The 17974-nt window shown below is 39.8% G+C and overlaps 1 protein-coding gene and 1 long non-coding RNA gene across 3 annotated transcripts in view; one reads left to right on the top strand and one right to left on the bottom strand.

The window, feature by feature from the left end:
* Positions 1–17974, bottom strand: part of LOC311520034 — an 85380-nt gene that overhangs the window by 22498 nt on the left and 44908 nt on the right. The window lies entirely within an intron of this gene.
* The window catches only part of ASB5 (ankyrin repeat and SOCS box containing 5), a gene marked incomplete at its 5' end in the record, with an annotated part of 49403 nt that overhangs the window by 9547 nt on the left and 21882 nt on the right, over positions 1–17974 (top strand). The window contains one exon of one of the 2 annotated variants that reach the window (XM_084627234.1): positions 11416–11606. The exons of the other annotated variant lie outside the window; for it this stretch is intronic. Within the exon in view, the coding sequence (XP_084483360.1) occupies positions 11483–11606 (124 nt within the window). Of the gene's footprint in view, positions 1–11415; positions 11607–17974 lie in introns of those variants that run through there. 2 annotated transcript variants of the gene reach the window in all.

The raw sequence follows: 17974 nt of genomic DNA, 5'->3' as shown, positions 1-17974 counted from the left end.
ATAAGCAATATTAATAGCTGTAAATGTTTGAAAACTCACCAGTGAATATAAATTCAGCAGCTGTGAACTGTGTGGTGGGACGGGGAGAGGCTTCTACTTTTATAATGATTGCATCAGGAAATAGGCTCATGATTACAGCTGATTGAACTTGGAATTTCTGTTTCATGGGAAATTTCAAAATATCAAAATTTGTTTTCATCCCAGATCTGAACAAAACCATAATATTTTCAAGTTACTAACAAAATGGAAATTCCAAAAATGCTAGGTTAGGAAAACTTCATTTCAGAAACATTTTGAAAATTATTGTATTTTATTTTTTACATTTCACAACATGCCATTAGTAGTGTATATTATGACCTGACATCATTTCATAATGTCATGATATGACATGTACTACTACTGATGACATGGAATAATGTAAAGATAATAAGACTAAATACAAGTTTAAATAAATTTCAAAATGAAATTTTATTTTGAAACAAGATTTTGAAATTTTTCTGAAATGAAATTTTCCTAAATTAAAAGTTATTTTTTTGTCTCATCAGAAATTTTTTGCCAAAATTGATGAGTTTTGTGAAAAAATTGTATTGATTCAAAATAGCATTTTCTGAGGCAAAACCGCTTTGATGAAAAATCTCTTACCATCTGTACTCATGACATACTGGGGCAGAAAGGAATCAGTAACTTGTATCAGTTGCAGATACAAGTTATAGTAGGTTTCAGAGTAACAGCCATGTTAGTCTGTATCCACAAAAAGAACAGGAGTACTTGTGGCACCTTAGAGACTAACAAATTTATTTGAGCATAAGCTTTCGTGGGCTAAAACCCACTTCATCTCTAAGGTGCCACAAGTACTTGTGTTCTTTTTAAGTTAAAGTAGGAGATTTCCACAGTTATTTTTCGGTTCACGCTATATTTTTTCTGGCTGTGGGTTCTTTGATTTCTCTTTTGGAGTTCTTTGCAGGTTAGTTTTTACATTAAACTAGGTGCCCCTAAAATGTTAATGCACTGCAGAATTTTGGGTTGAAAATGTATGACTATCTTGTGAAAGCGGATTAATTGAAGGGTGCTGTTCACATGTAATCTCCAAGAGATTTGTGATCCAAGCACTCACCAGTACCTCTCTGCATAACAGAAGCCTAACAATGAAAATTTAAAAGTTGACATTCTACTGAGATGAATGGAGTTTATTCATACATTTCAGAGCGATTGCATCAGGCTCTGCATAATCAGGTAGACTAGGCTGAATCAGTTTACACTCAGTTCACGTTTTTAAGGTTTTCTTCGTAAACCTAAGTGCCAAGGAGGCAAAGTTAGAACATCCTTGAGACTGCTCTGATTTAAACTGGGAGCCGCCCCCCCCAGCTCTTCTCAGGATCATAAGAATGCAAAAGTAGTTTTAAGGTATGTTCGCACCTTTCCTTCCCCTATGGTCATAAATCAGAAATAATGTTGTTCATTTTTGGAGATGCACTGTCTGGAAAGGTTGACTGCTTTTAAACCATAGTGAATGATTAAACAGAGTAATGTTTTCCTACTACCCTATTCTAACAATTTGCAACTGATAACATCATTTAGCAACAGATGGTAGGGGAGAAAAATAAGCACAAGGCATCTTCTCAACTCACATTCCACACAGATCATAATTCTATTAATAAAAGCCATATAACACCTTTACTAGCTTCCTAGATACAATAGTCATTTGGTAATGAAAGGAATGTTGTATGGAATACCTATTTATCACACTGCTCAGTGTAAGGCACCAACATTTGGCATTTTGTTTTTCTTTGATTATATATAGTTAGTAGTGTCAAAGTATTTAATGTAGATTAGGAATCGATAATTTGCTGAACAATGAGGCTCTTAGGGGCTGCTCCCTTTTACAAATCTGATACCAGATTGAGTAAAACATTGAAATAGAGATATTTCATAATGGAGTTCATCGCCCTCTCTGGACACTGCTAAATCACTCCTGCCAGAGAAGACTGGCACTCAAAAACACTTCTTAAGAGAGCAATCTGGTTCTGGAGTGAACCAGATTGCGCCAAGTATCAAACATTTAACAAAACAAAACTTTCCTGGGGAAGATACTCCAGACCACCCTAAAAGGGCTTCCCACACCACAATCCATTTCAAAGTATATAAGTTCAACACTCTGCTATATGATCAATATTCTCTTTATATAATGAGAACAAAGTACAAACCTTTCTATGGATTTAGGTCTTATCTTCACTACACTACTGAGTTGACCTATGTTAGGTCGACTTACAGATACCGCAGTAATTACTGCAGTTTTTCATGTCCACACTGCCTTCCTTCTGTCAGTAATGCATGTAGGGTTGCCAGGTGTCTGGTTTTCAACTGGAAAGCTGGGTTGAAAAGGGACCCTAGCGGCTCCAGTCAGCATGGCTGACCAGGTCATTAAAAATCCAGTTGGCGGGGCTGGCAGGCTCCCTACCTGCCTCTGCATGGCTCCTGGAAGCAGCGATATGTCCATCAGCTCCTAGGTGGAGGGACAGCCAGGGGGGCTCCACGCGCTGTCCCCACTATGAGCACCAGCTCTGCAGCTCCCAATGGCTGGGAACTGCAGCCAGTGGGAGCTGTGGAGGCAGTATGCACTGTGCAGCGCTGCCTGGTCCCTCTGCCTAGGAGCTGAGGGACATGTCATCGCTTCCAGGGAGCCTCCCGAGGTAAGTGCTGCCCAGAGCCCGTTTCCAGCACCCTCTCCCGCATTCCAACCCTCTGCCCGAGCCCGGAGCCCCCTCCCACACCCAAACTCCCTCCTGATGCCCGCACCCCCTCCAGCACTGCCACCTTGCCCCAGCTCTGAGCCCTCTCCCCCACCCTGCACCCCAACTCCCTGCCCCAGTCCTGAGGCTCCTCCTGCAGCCCGCACCCAAACCTCTTGCCCCAGCCCGGAGCCCCCTCCAGCACCCAAACTTTCTCCCAGAGCCCACAGACCACACCTCCCCTGTATCCCCAACCCTCTGCCTCAGCCCAGAGCCCCCTCCCACACTTCAAACCCCTCGGCTCTATCCCCCCTTTCCGAAGCCCCCTCCAATACCCCAAAACCCTCATCCCCAGACCTGCCCCAGAGACTGCACCCCAACCTCCTGCCCCAGCCTGGAGCCCCCTCCTGCACCCTAAACCCCTAATTTCTGGCCTCAACCCAGATGACGGTGGGGATGGACAAGGCAGGGGTGGGGCCTCAGAGAAGGGGTGGGAAGGTGTGGGGCCTTGGGACAGGAGTGGGGCAGTGATGTTCATTTAGTGCAATTAGAAAGTTGGCAACCCTAAGTGCATGTACTCACCAGGAGAGTTTGCTGACAGCTTTCAGTGCCTGGCAGCCAGGCTCCCAGCTGGGAGCTCCATGAGGAGCTGAGAGCCCGGGTGCTCAGAACCAGGCAGGTGGGAGCTCTGTGCCAAGATGAGAGCCAAGGCTCTCAGCGCCAGGCAGGACGCAGAGCTGACAGGCGATGTAAATAGTGCTGTGTCTATACAGACACTGTGTCACCCTACCTACATTGACCTAGGTGCTACACCTCTCGTGGAGGTGGAGTTATTAGGTTGGTGTAGTGGGGGAATTACAGCGGTGGGAGCAATATAGTGTCGACACTTACAGAGTAAGTAAGTAAGTGACGTAAGCTGCCTTACATCGACCTAACTCCGTAGTGTAGACCTCTTATATGGACAATTAAAATCAATGTATGCAGCAGCTCCTATGGGAGCACATGAATAACCCCATTATTTCAAATGGTTTACTTGCATGCTTAAGTGCTTTGCTGGATCTGGGTGTAAGGGAGAAAGTTTCTGAGAGACCACCTTGATAAAACATTGGTAGCACGTTACTGTGAAGATGAGATTTTTAAACAGTTGTTGCATATATTTAGAAGCCTTGTGATTGAGGCCCATATGTCCAGGATTTACTGTACAGTTGAAAGGATTTCTGATTTTACCCCTTTTAATCTGAATATGATACTTAAAGAAAGAATATCACTTTTCTGACAGCAGAACATTTTTATTTATAGGAATTTTCAGTTTGTCCTGAGAAGCTACTGCTACCTTATTTAGCCACTTTTAGCATCCGACATCCATGTAAATAATCTAGTGCTAAATAAGATTTTTTAAAATTAAACTATATCAAACACTCACAGATTTGTCTTGTCTTTTCCGATTCTTACTCATTTGATTCAGTACTGGGAGAGAACAGTAAATGCAATCTGTATGGTACTAGGAATTTAGGAATGATATTTTCAAATAAGCCATCGTATACCATATATGTTTAAATGTGTAACAGTCAAAGCAAAGCTTTTTTTTTTCTCTGAAAACCCTGCTCCTTGCAGGTTACGATTTTTAATGTAAAATGCATAGTTAGTTAGTTTCTTGTTTTACTACAATTTGGAAGTAATTCACTAATTCATTGACAGATTTGATCACTGGGTTATTTCTATACATACAACCCAGCCTGACAGCATTTGCGTCAAACTGTGATGCATTCATGTATTGGGATTTTAATTTTCTCCCATACAATAAAAAGTTTAAATGTATGCCAATTGTCCAAACTTTAAATTTCATGTATTACTACATGCTTAAAAGAAAATTTCAGAAATTTTCTAAATTACAGAACCCACACTCTTGCTTTACCAACAATGACAAAGGCCTGTTAAAATAAAACATTCCAGTTATATACTGGAAAAACCCACTTGTTCTACAGAAACAACCATGTATTTGTCATTATGAAAGGAGTTACAGAAAGCAAAAGAGAAAAAAAATTCTTTACCATTGATTTCACTAGGAAAAGCTCATGTTGTGTGTTTATTTAAATATATGGTGTAGTTTTTACAAAATCTATTTTTGCTAATTTTCTAGGCAGATGGGGTGTCAGAAATTTTTATAAAATATTTATAATCAGCATTTTAATTTTTGGGCTTTAATGAAATTCTTCCCTCTAAGCAGCAGACTGAGGCCCTAGTCACTTTGTCTTCATCCAGTATCACAAAGGGGCCCTAAACTAACTGATCTGAACACTTGAGCTTTCCCCTGTTTCAACTAGAGAGATCTTTGGCTTCTATGTTATCCCTTTCCTGGACAGTCTTGTAGTTAAGGTACTTGGAGATCTAAGTTTAATTTCTAGACTTCCTTCCCATAGACTTCCTTTGTTGCCCTGGAAATATCACTTACTTTCTTTGTGCCTTGGTTATCCATATGCAAAGTAGAAATAACAATACTTCCCTACCTCACCAGGATGTTGTGAGGATAAAATCACTAATATACCTAGGCTTAGTGTAATGCCATTGAGGTCACCCCAGCACAGCACGAGTGGTCAGGCATGGCACTGCAGGTGAGCAACTGGCTCAGTTTCCCCTCACCCATGGTATAAATGAGTCCAAGCAAGCTTTTCTACTATTAAAGAGCGCCCTCTTTGGAGGGTCTCATTTATTTGTCAGAAAAGTATAATATGAAAACAAATAAAATCTTCAGTAAGCCACTCCATCGCAAATTCTCTGCCCTGGATTAATCAATCTTAGGACTTGCCCTGAAGCACCGTCAGGCTGAATTCCCTGCCTGGAGCTTGGGCCTCTGTGGGGCATTTGGTTGTATGCCACTCTTCCCTTGACAGTGCATTCCTCTTTGCTCTGCCAGTCCGTCATACATCCCTAGGAGGTCCCATGCTCAGTTCTCCTGAGCTGCTCTGGTCCCTTGCCTGGGAACGCTTTCTCTCTGGGCCCATTCCTTCTCCCTATGAGCCTCTCTTCTCCAGGGAGACACCAATGGGAGTAACTTCCTCTCTCTCCTCAGGAGCTTCCTCTGTTCTGGGGCTTCCTGACTGAAGGTGCTCCTTACTGCATGAAGTATCGCTCAGCTATAGGTGGATCTGAATTGGCTCATTCTCCTTAGCAGAGCCTGCCACAGGTAGACTGGGTGCTTGATTCCCTCAGGGGTCAGCCCACAAGATACTCAGACACAATGGTCATGAAGGCCATATAAATACCTAGATAAATAAGTTTGGGAAAAGAGGGCATAGCCGGTACACCCTATGTCCAATAGATCCCCAAAAGCCTGAAGGCTGTCTGTCATGTACTAGCCACATGGGCCAGTGCCCAATGACCCCAGGATCAGGGGATCTCACTCCTTCACTAGGCACAATGCTGGTGGTATGTAAATTCAATGCGTCATTGCTATTAAGAAGGAAAAATGATCTTTTGGGAGTTGAGAAATCTAGGTTCCATTCCCAACTGTGCCTCAAATTTTCTGTGTGACCACAGGCAAGACTCAGTGTCTCCTTGCCTCAGTTTTTCTACTAAAATTGGGTTAATGCTTACCTTGCATGGATGCTATGAGGCATAATTCTTGAATATCTATAAAGCACTCAGATTTTGCAAGGAGTATACCATAAATGTTCAAAGTATTTTAAATTATATGTGCATTGATCTTAATAGCTTGTCTAAAGGATTCTATTTAGAAAGCTCACTTTATTTCAATGTCATTTGTTCATTTGGAGTTAGAATAAGGCAACAATTAGCATGCTAGAAACTTACTTTTTTCCAGCATGTACCAAGGCACAAAACTTTACAGAATTCATCCTTTGTTATTTTTATTAAAAACAGTAAAAAATCCCATTTTCCTAGAAAGTTATACCCAAACAAAATTTCAGTTTTTAAACACTTGTTGAAGCTTGTCTTAAATACTTCTTTCAAACTGGAATGCTTTCCCAACTGAAATGGATGGGAAATAATTTCTTTACAACTTCACAGCTGTTGACAGGAACACAGCTGCATCCATAAAATAAACATATGAGTTTTCTGCTTCCATGGAAATGTTTAAACTTGCACTGGCATTTCTTTTCCATAACAATCTATAAAAAAAAAAAAAGCTTGATATAAGAAGCCTTCATTTTTTTCTAATAGTTTCACGTTTGGGTTAAGAAAATGAAATGAAGCCAACATTTTGAGAGGAATATGAGCCAGGGAATTATATCATGTTTACAAGTTAGATAAGGAAAATCAATACTGTCAAAATTCCACACCTATGAATAACATCCTCTAGTCAATTTCCATACTGACATGTTTCAGTCTCTGTCCCTTCCCCTAGATTCTTTTGCTCTGATGGTTACAGCATCACTGTCATAGACAACCCTGCCATAAAAATAATTAGTTAATTGCTTGTCCATCACAACAGCTGAATATATAGTACTCATAAATGGATTTTTAATTAAATACTTTTGTTAAAGGATTTCAAAGATGTTTAAGGGTCTTTTATATGGCATTCTTCAGAGTAGTATATAAGCACCTCACAAACATTAATGAATTAATCTTCACAACTGCCCTATGAGAAAGGGAAATATTATTCCTGTTTTAAAGATAGAGAAACTGAGAAGGGATTGCACAAGATCACACAAGAAGTGTGTGCAGAGTTGGAAATGAAACCCAGGTGGCCTGGGTCCCAGTGATTAACCACAATTTCATCTCTCCTCTATACACGTACCACCTGTGTGCTTTTCTTTTATGTTTCCAACTGAAAACTTTAGACTACTAGTCATTTCCCCTTTTTTAATTTTATTTTTGAAAAGAGTTTGATGCCAGTCTCGAAAGATCCATTTCAGAACTTCAATATGGCTGTTGCCCATAAGCAAAACAGTTATATGCTAACCCATTTGGTCTTGTGTCAAGTTTCGTCAAGGATACTGTGTGAGATGAACTCTGTATCCTATAAAGCAATAAGGAGAATATTTGCATCTCTTTGTGTGTTATATTCTTATGTCCTCCAGAGGATCTAAAATATGTGGATAAAGTTGGTAGAAAATAATGACAGTCATATCAATTAACTAATCAATTATCTATGGGAAAGGAGATATCCCTCTCAGCATCCCTGCTTTTTGAGCCATCCTGCCTCCCTTCCCACATAATTTCTTCCTGCTTCTTTGCCCAAATTCTTTGGGAGGGAGAGCAGGTGCTTCTCTGACTTCCCCTAAGTCAACTCCTCTGAAGCAGCAGCAGCTGCCTGCCATGTTCTATCTGTAGACAGTGTCTGTGGACTTCCTTGCCGCTGCTACTGCTAGCCACACCCTCTGCTGCTGATGACATAGATAACATAGCAGAGGGTTAGAACATCTATGGAAAACAAGCTAACCTGAATTCCTTCTAAGCTACCAAATCTACTTGCTCAACCACCCTGAGAAGCTAGCCAACCTCATTCTCAGCTGATAAATGCACTCAATACTTCCCCAAAAGCACATAAGACAGGACTTCCTTCCTAACCAACAGCCCCCCTCAACAACAGCCTCCCATCCCAGATGACAAATTCACCTGCAGGTCCCCTCTTCCTCCCAAAAGCACCTGTCAAAAGTGATTGTGAAAGCGAGAAAAGCCCCGAAGTCATGAAATATGGGGAAATTATTGACTTTCTTTCTCGTGTATAATTCAGTTAGTTGTTGAAGAATATTGACAATTTAACAAGAAACTTTATGAATATTAAAATTAAATTTATAATGCACCCACCCTCCATCAAGTGTAGGGCTTTGTTCTGGCTTTTATAGTCAAAGCCCTGGTCTGTGGGATGTGGAGGTATGTCCTTCTTTGTGTGCGGTCCCTTAGGCACTCTGGCTCATTCAGTCAGAGCACCTTTAGGGGAAAACACCTGTGCAGAGGCTGCAACATCTTTGAGAGAATGAAGCACCTACACTCCTCTGCACTACCTTTGTTCTGCTGGCTAGCATGGGAGGAATAGTCCCTCTCACTTCCAGTTCCTTTGGGGTCCTTGTGTACTAAGAATGTGAGGCTCAAGATTGCGCATACCTCTAGTGCAAATGTGCAAGGCCCCTTGGGTAGATCCATTAAGGGATTTAGGCATTTACTCACTTCAGGGACCTAATTCAAAAATGTAGGTCCTCAAAATCTCTGCTTGGCTGGTGCATAAATTCTCCAAGTGCCTATGTTTCTGTCAGTACAATCCCTTAGATGCCTAAATATCTACTCGTAGACATGCGTGAAGCTGCCTGAGTCCTGGTGCCTGATCTCTAACCCACGGCTAACCCCTGGTTGGATCCACAAACTAAACATTCCCCCTGTACCTTGCCAGTGGGATGGGTGTGCTCAGAGGCCACATGCTGGATTGGGCCTCATACAAAATAATGATAATGCTGCCCCTTTTTACCGAATAGTCCAGTGGTTAGAGCAGTCACCCAGGATGATGTGGGAGACGTGCACTCAAATCCCTCCTCTGCTTGATGAGGAACAGGGCATTAAACCTTGGTATCTCCCCTCACTAGTGAGTGCCCTAACCACCAGACTATAGTCAGTCTTATTCCACGCTCTCTGGGCCAATGACTATTTAAATATTTTATACAAAACAGAACAACTTCATCGGGGGGGGGGGGGGGAAGAGAAAGAGAGACACCTACCACAGAATGTTCTATAATCCCATGATTAGGACATTTTCCTAGGAGGTGAGAGACCTGGGTTCAAATCCCCGTTCCTCATCAGGCAAAAGAGAGATTTGAACCCACACCTCCCATATTGGAGGTCAGGGCTGTAACCACAGGGCTATGGGCGGAGAGGATTACCCCCACCTTGGTCTTTTGTGAAAATGGCTGATCTGGCTTAGGCACCTTAGACCAGGAGAAGGTTCACAGCTTTGAATCCCAAACAGAGGGAGGCATCTCTAGTACATGCGTAACTCCTTTTGGGAGGTAGGACTTTGGCTCCCCCCCTTTGCATTTCCTATTAGGGTTGCCAATTTTGGTTGGATGTATTCATCACATGACATAATTTTAAATTAAAGGTTAATCTTTAATTCTGGGAGTCCTGAACGGTTAGCAATCCAATTTCCTGTTGGGTGACTAAGGCAGCCAGGGATGTGCTAGGGGGAGGCTTGCGGGGGCCACCCCAAAATTTTCTTTAGCTCTCCCATAGCAGCCACTGCTCACTAGCAGCCCAGCTCTGAAGGCAGTGCCGCCACCAGCAACAGTGTAGGAGTAAGCCTGGGTGGGGACTGGGTGCCCAAATCAGGTGGAGGGTCCGGGGCTCCGCACAGCGGTCCAAACTGACCCACTCCTCAGTCCCCTTTGTGGATCTATCCCTTGTGCCCTCTGCCATATCTAGCCCTTACTCTCTTGTACCAACTACCTTTAATCTAGCCCTTAATTTTTATTTTTTTTAGAAGTTCTGTTTGAGGTGAATATAGGGAAAAGAGGCAAAAATTAAATTTGATTTCTAAACTCAATTTAATTTCAAGACAGATAAGAACAGCTCATTGAGTGGTGGGACAGTCGCATAAACTTTAATTTACACACATCTTATGTTTCTACATTTGATATAGAACTCTGATGTGCTAACTTGCTTATTTTTATTTCTGTGAATTTATGTGTGAACTGGGTATAATTCCAACATCTCAGCAGTGTTTTGAGGCTTAATTGATTAATATTTGTAAAGTACCTTGAGAATCACAAATAAAAGACAGAATATTAATGCAAAGTAGTAGTGTTATTTTAAAAGTGTTGATGAATGGGCTAGTCTGTACATTAATAAAACAAGACCGTGAGAAAAGTTGGGTTTTTTTAAACAGTATGTCAACATATTACTACTGTAATAAGATCACTGCTCTGGTTAATCCACACTGTTATTTTATCAGGGATCAGTTGCGTCCTTTTCCTTGTCCATGCAGATTTGTTTCCAGCATTACAAGCCAGTACGCATAAAGAAGTCTTTATCCAAGTTTGTTGTCCTTGTTACTATTTATACTGTTGTCAAAAACTAGTGACTCAGGACTCCTTGAAATGATTATAACCTTACTTTCATATCTGGATACAACCTGCAAAGTAATCAATTACATCGTTTCTGTTGCCATATGAAAGCATTTGTTTATTCAGGAAGTGTTTTCTAGTTTATGGCTGCACAATACTGTGCTCTACATACACAATTAGTGTTGCATTTGTTGGATAATTCCCAAGTTCTACGTAAATTCTTTACCAACTGCAGAGCTGTAGGTGACAGAAGCCAGTCATGAGGCAGTATTTATTACTGAGGGGGGGGGTTCACTGTTTAAGGCTGTCATTTATCAAAACCATAATTCTTTTATTAACATACTCATAATTTTTTTCTAATTTGAGCTGCTTAGTATGCAAACCTCATATTAAAGCATGAACTGTGTTGTGTTTTAAGAATCAGTTGCTTTTCTGGTCTAATAAAAAAAAAACACCACCTTTCCATTTAAATCATGTAAATAGTTAAGGTTCATGTTGTAGCTAAGCTGATTCTTTTTCCATTTTAAAAATAGAAAATGCTAGAGCTTTCCTTCCCTTCCCCCACTGTGCACTCACTGTGGATTTCAGTGTTGTAGCCTTCTACAGTAAGTACAACAAGATCCTCTGTGAAAATCTGAAAGGGGAAAAAAAGTAGCTACAAATCCATCCGTGGATGTTCCTCTGACTAGAGCATCTGCACTAATGATACACAGACTTTGCAGGAGAAAAAAATAACAAATTATGATCACAAGTACTGCTATTCAGAGGAGCTGCACTAACCAGAATCTCCTAAAAAGAAGCCTAGAAAGTATAGGGGAGTGTCCTGCAAAACGAAAAGCTTGCTGGGGTATTCTGACCAGCCAAGGTTAGTATAGCAGCCATTTCACAAGCTGACAGTGCATTAGAATATACCAAGTTGACCCAGTTTTGCAGTGTACTAACTTTAAACTGAATTTTTTTAGTAATCAGATTTGTAATGTAAAGGCATGCTTATATTAATTACCAGTAGTGTATTACACTTGCATGAGTTTCTACAGAGATAATGCAGCTATAATTTTTGATTGTACATTTTGTAATGTAAACTCATCCACTGTACGTTTTCTTGTTTATATGCCTTAGTTGTGGCGCAAGTGTTCAAGGCTTAATGCAAATTGTTGCGGGGAAGCAAAAGTCAATGTAACTAAATACTGAGGGCTGACTGTTTACAAGAGATCAGATAATGGAAAGGGATAAGTAACTACATGTAAAGAGAGGCTTGGAGTAACTAAAAGATAGGAAATTTTGGAGATTAAAGATACCGAAGAGAGTATGTTAATTTTAGGAATTTGCCACAGATTGTCTGTTCAAATGTAACAAGATGCTGAATACTAAAATTAAAAGAAAAATTGTGAAAAGAAAAAAATAGAATGCAGAGGCACTTAAAATTACCTGGACATACATTGGGACATTTTGAGAAAGGATATTTTAATCAATAAGCTTGAGGGCATGATGGGAATATTATCGAACTGCTTTGTTACATGATAGTTAAAGCAGATATTAGAAAAATAAAACACTTATCAGAGCCTGAACTAACATATATGATTGGAGGCATAAACATGGTAGAGTATTTTTTTAAAATACTAATAATACTCTAATTAGGATCAAAGTGAGGGAAAAAAGGAGACTAAGGACATCAAAATTTAGCAGCGTTGATTTTAGAAAAAAAAATCAGCAAGTGTTTGATAGAACAAAATATGTTAAAAAAACAGAGAAAAAAGACATAAAGGGAAAATGGAAAGTATTGACAGTTAATTTACACCTTGAAGGGGATGTCAACTACATTTGGCATTATATATATATAACACATATATATATATCTATAACACAGTTGTGAAGTGGAGCAAAAGGTAAGAAGACTACTTAAAATAGTGTTATGGTGATAACTTTCACTACTGTCAATATTGAGAATTAAGATATATTCAAGAATACAAGTAGCAGCTACTATACTTTCCCTAAATCCTAAAGAAAGCTTTCTAATTTATTTAAGGGCAACAGTATACTAATAAATAAATAAAATAAATAATAATTATTAACAATAAGCATTTACTAATAATATACCCATTGGTGGTACATATGTAGAAACCTGGAAAAGGGAATTCAATGCTCCTGATAGATATTTTGGACTAAGGTATATAAACACTGTCAGGGCAGTTCAGGGCAAATGTACCTGTATTCCCCCTCTGTGGTTCAACAAGGGCACCCACTCTAGTCTCCTCAGCCATCACCTCTCTGGAGTAGAGTCAGAGATCTGCGACTCTCTGCCTCCTGACCAGAGTGTTTTCAGGTTGCACTGGCCTCTGACTATATCATGACATCCTCCAGCAAGGCACGCTGCCTGCATCTGCATTATGCTTTCTCTTCAGAGACTAATAATGTATAATTCCCAACAGTTATAAGTTACCACACAGTCTTCCTAAGTGAACACTTTTATTCTTAAAGGTAAAAGAATTAGACAGAAAACAGTAAAAACAATAAAAGAACCTACTCACATGTGAATAACCTAACCAGAGACCAGACCCTAACTCCAAGAAGGGCTCTGGTTGGTGATTAGGGATTTTTCCTGTGGTCCCCAGTTCATAACAGCTTTCTCTCAGGACTAGCTCCCCCATGAGTTACTGTATCCCTCCTTTATCAGGTTTGCGCCTTTGAAGAGATCATGAATAGGTAATCAGCCAGACCATTAGGTTTCTCTTCAAGGAGCAGCTTCAAAAGGATGGCTCCGGAAGTGAGTAATTTCCATTCCCTTCTTCCGAAGTATTTCTTAGGAACCCCACTCAACTGAAAGTTCCGTCTTCTCTGCTCCACTATTTTAAAGAGTCCTTTGAAGCACATAATACTTCCTAGTGTTTACATTTGTCCTGTCTCTCCCTTAAAAGAAGTTACATACCATCGTAAGAACATAACATAAGAACAGCCATACTGGGTCAGACCAAAGGTCTAGCTCAGTATCTTGTCTCTCGACAGTGGCCTATGCCAGGTGCCCCAGACCTAATGAACAGAACAAGAAATCATCAAGTGATTCATTCCCTGTCTCCCAATCTCAGTTTCTGGCAAACAGAGATTAGGGACACCATCTCTGCCCCATCCTGGCTAATAGCCATTGATGGTACTATCCTCCATTAATTTATCATCTAGTTCTTTTTGGCCTTCACAACATCCTCTGGCAAAGAGTTCCACAGGTTGACTGTGCGTTGTGTGAAGAAATACTTACTTTGTTTGTTTTAAACCTGCTGCCTATTAATTTCATTTGGTGACCCCTAGTTCTTGTGTTATGAGAAAATGTAAAAGAACACACTTCCTTATTTACTTTCTCCACACCAGTCATGATTTTATAGACCTCTTTCATATCCCCACTTAGTTGTCTGTTTTCAAAGCTGAAAAGTCCCAGTTTTATTAATCTCTCTTCATACAGAAGCCGTTCCATACCCCTAATAATTTTTGTTGCCCTTTTCTGAACCCTTTCCAATTCCAATGTATCTTTTTTCAGATGGGGCGACCACATCTGCACGCAGTATTCAAGATGTGGGCATACCATGGATTTTCATAGAGGCAATATAATATTTTCTGTTTATTATCTATCCCTTTCTTAATGATTCCCAACATTCTGTTCACTTTTTTGACTGCCACTGCACACTGAGTGGATGTTTTCAGAGAACTATCCACAATGACTCCATCTTTTTCTTGAGTGGTAACAGCTAATTCAGACCCCATCATTTTATACGTATAGTTGGGATTATGTTTTCCAATGTGTATTACTTTGCATTTACATTGAATTTATCTACATTGAATTTCATCTGCTATTTTGTTGCCCAGTCACCCAGTTTTGAGAGATCCTTTTGTAGCTCTTCGCAGTCTGCCTGGGACTTAACTATCTTGAGTAGTTCTGTATCATCTGCAAATTTTGCCACCTGTTTACCCCTTTTTCCAGATCATTGATGAATATGTTGAATAGGACTGGTCCCAGTACAGATCCCTGGGGGACACCACTGTTTACCTCTCTCCATTCTGAAAACTGACCATTTATTCCTACCTTTTGTTTCATATCTTTCAACCAGTTACCAATCCATGAGAGGATCTTCCTCTTATCCCATGACAGCTTACTTTGCTTAAGAGCCTTTGGTGAGGGACCTTGTCAAAGGCTTTCTGAAAATCTAAGTACACTATGTCCACTGGATCCCCCTTGTCTACATGCTTGTTGACCCCCTCAAAGAATTCTAGTAGATTGGTGAGGCATGACTTCCCTTTACAAAAACCAAGTTGACTCTTTCCCAGCAAATTACCTTCATCTATGTGTCTGACAGTTGTGTTCTTTATAATAGTTTCAACCACTTTGCCCGGTACTGAAGTCAGGCTTACCGGACTGTAATTGCCAGGATCACTTCTGGAACCATTTTTAAAAATTGGTGTCACATTACCTATTCTCCAGTCATTTGGTACAGAAGCGGATTTAAATGATAGGTTAGAGACTACAGTTAATTGTTCTGCAATTTCACATTTGAGTTTCTTCAGAAGCCTTGGGTGAATGCCATCTGATCCTGGTGACTTATTACTGTTCAGTTTATCAATTTGTTCCAAAACCTCCTCTAATGACACCTCAATCTGGGACAGTTCCTCAGATTTGTCACCTAAAAAGAATGTCTCAGGTTTGGGAATCTCCCTCACATCCTCAGTCATGAAGACCGATGCTAAGAATTCATTTAGTTTCTCCGCAATGGTCTTATCGTCCTTGAGTGTTCCTTTAGCATCTTGATCGTCCAGTGGCCTCACTCGTTGTTTAGCAGGCTTCCTGCTTCTGATGTACTTAAAAAATTTTTTTGCTATTACTTTTTGAATCTTTGGCTCGCTGTTCTTCAAATTCTTTCTTGGCCTTCCTAATTATATTTTTACACTTCATTTGCCAGAGTTTATGCTCCTCTCTATTTTCCACACTAGGATTTAACTTCCACTTTTTAAAGGATGTTTTTCTGTGTCTCATTGCTTCTTTTACTTTGTTGTTTAGCCACGGTGGTACTTTCTGGGTTCTCTTACTATGTTTTTTTATTTGGGGTATACATTTAAATTGAGCCTCTATTATGGTGTCTTTAAAAAGTTTCCATGTAGCTTGCAGGGATTTCACTTTTGGTGCAGTACCTTTTAATTTCTGTTTAAAAGTAACCCCATTTTTGTGTAGTTCCCCTTTCTGAAATTAATTGCTACAGTGTTGGGCTGCTGTGGTGTTTTCCCCACCATAGGGATGTTAAATTTAATTATATTATAGTCACTATTACCAAGCGGTCCAGCTATATCACCTCTTGGTACAGTTTGGTTAATTTAAGATTTTTACTTCATTTGATTCTATGTTTTTTTTCCACATATAGTGCCCCCACCAGCATGACCTGTTCTGTCCTTCCAATATATTTTGTACCCTGGTATTACTGTGTCCCATTGATTATCCTCATTGCACCAAGTTTCTGTGATGCCTACTATATCAATATTCTCATTTAATATGAGGAACTCTACTTCATCCATCTTATTATTTAGACTTCTAGCATTGGTATATAAGCACTTTAAAAACTTGTCACTTTTTAGCTATCTGCCATTACATAGCATTGAATTATCCCATGGTAATATTTAAACACTTGCATTTTAATACAATGATGTCCTAAGAGTTTTATGATGCTGACAGACCAGCTCAGGCCAGAGCCATAGGCCAATTCACTTGTGTGTGAATATCAAAGAAGTTAAATGTATTAGTATATGTTCAGGCGAATTCACTTGTGTGTTAATAGAGATCAAAGGAGATGTTAATTGTATTGTTTTTACTTATCTATTCCTATTATAATGGCAGACATTTACATTATGTATATCCCTGTGACTAACTAACTCATCGAATGCAAATAAAGAAGAGTGCTAAATTCAAAGCAATTGGCATTGTGTCGGTACAGACACTTGTCAGATTGTTGTCTATGAAAAGAAGCTACAAGTACTGATTCAAAGAGAGATCATTTATCTCTGGACTGTTTGGATTCTAATGGGTAGAATAACTGAACAAGAAAACTGAGATCCCCAGTTATTCTTGGTAGCCCTGAGAAGACTTTTGGGAAACTTGCAAATTACTACATCTCTGCTATCATTTTGGACTTACAAACTTTGACTCACCTGTTATTATATTTTACCTTCTTTAATCTCTCAATAACTCTCATTCTTTTTTCTTAGCTAATAAACTTATACTATAAATTTACCATAGAATTGGCTGCCAGCATTGACACTGGTGTAAGATCTGGAGTATCAGTTGATCGGGGTAAGTTACTGGTGTCTTGAGACTGGGAGAAACCTGATCTGCGTGATTTTTTGGTTTATGTGACCATTATCACTAAGTTCAGTTTGTCTGGGTGGCAAGATACGCTGGAGAGGCTATGGGGACTGTCTGTGACTCCATGGTAAGACTGGTATAGGGATCTAGGTGTTCACATTTGTTACTGGCTTGGTGAAATCTAATATTAGAATTTACCATCAGTTTGGGGTGGCTGCTCTTGTTTTCTGACAGTCTGCCCTGAGATAGGCACTCACAGTTATGAGCCACTCCAGACAGCGTGACATCTTTAACTTAATTCAATAAGATTTGTCCAGGATATTTCCATACCTGTCACAAACACATCAGAAAAAGCATCTATTTATTTATTACATCTGATAATGCTGCAACAGATTATACACAGATTTATCTCCCACCAAGTAGATGATTATAGGAGGAACTGGTAAGGCTGCTTTTACATAAGGTTGTCTGACACTTGCCATTATGAAACCCTGTTTCAGTTGCTCATAACTTTGCCAAACTTTAACCATTTGGGCTGAAATTTCCCATGTTGGGCATCTGCCTCAAGGTGTCTTATTTATGAAAATTTCAGCAAAAATGGTTCAGCAGATTAAGAATGAGGTTAGCAAAAATATATTTTATAAAAATTTTTTGCAACAATTTAGTTACTCACATGGTTTGGAGCGGGGACTTAAAATTTTGCAAGGGGGGGGGTATCTTTTGCAATCACTGTGAAAATTCACCCAAACTTGGCCAAGTTATGGCTTTGAAAAATTGCAGTTTGCACATAGCCAGTAGACACTAGTTATAGTTTGGCAGCTAAATATTCTGAAGATTTCATTTACACTGAGCATGATCCATACCCTCACAGTTTATATGAGGGACTGTGCATGTGCCATCCC

Source organism: Lepidochelys olivacea, assembly GCF_965140295.1.
Source record: "Lepidochelys olivacea isolate rLepOli2 genome assembly, chromosome: 4".
Taxonomy (NCBI): Eukaryota; Metazoa; Chordata; order Testudines; family Cheloniidae; genus Lepidochelys; species Lepidochelys olivacea.
This window is presented reverse-complemented; position numbering and strand designations above follow the sequence as displayed.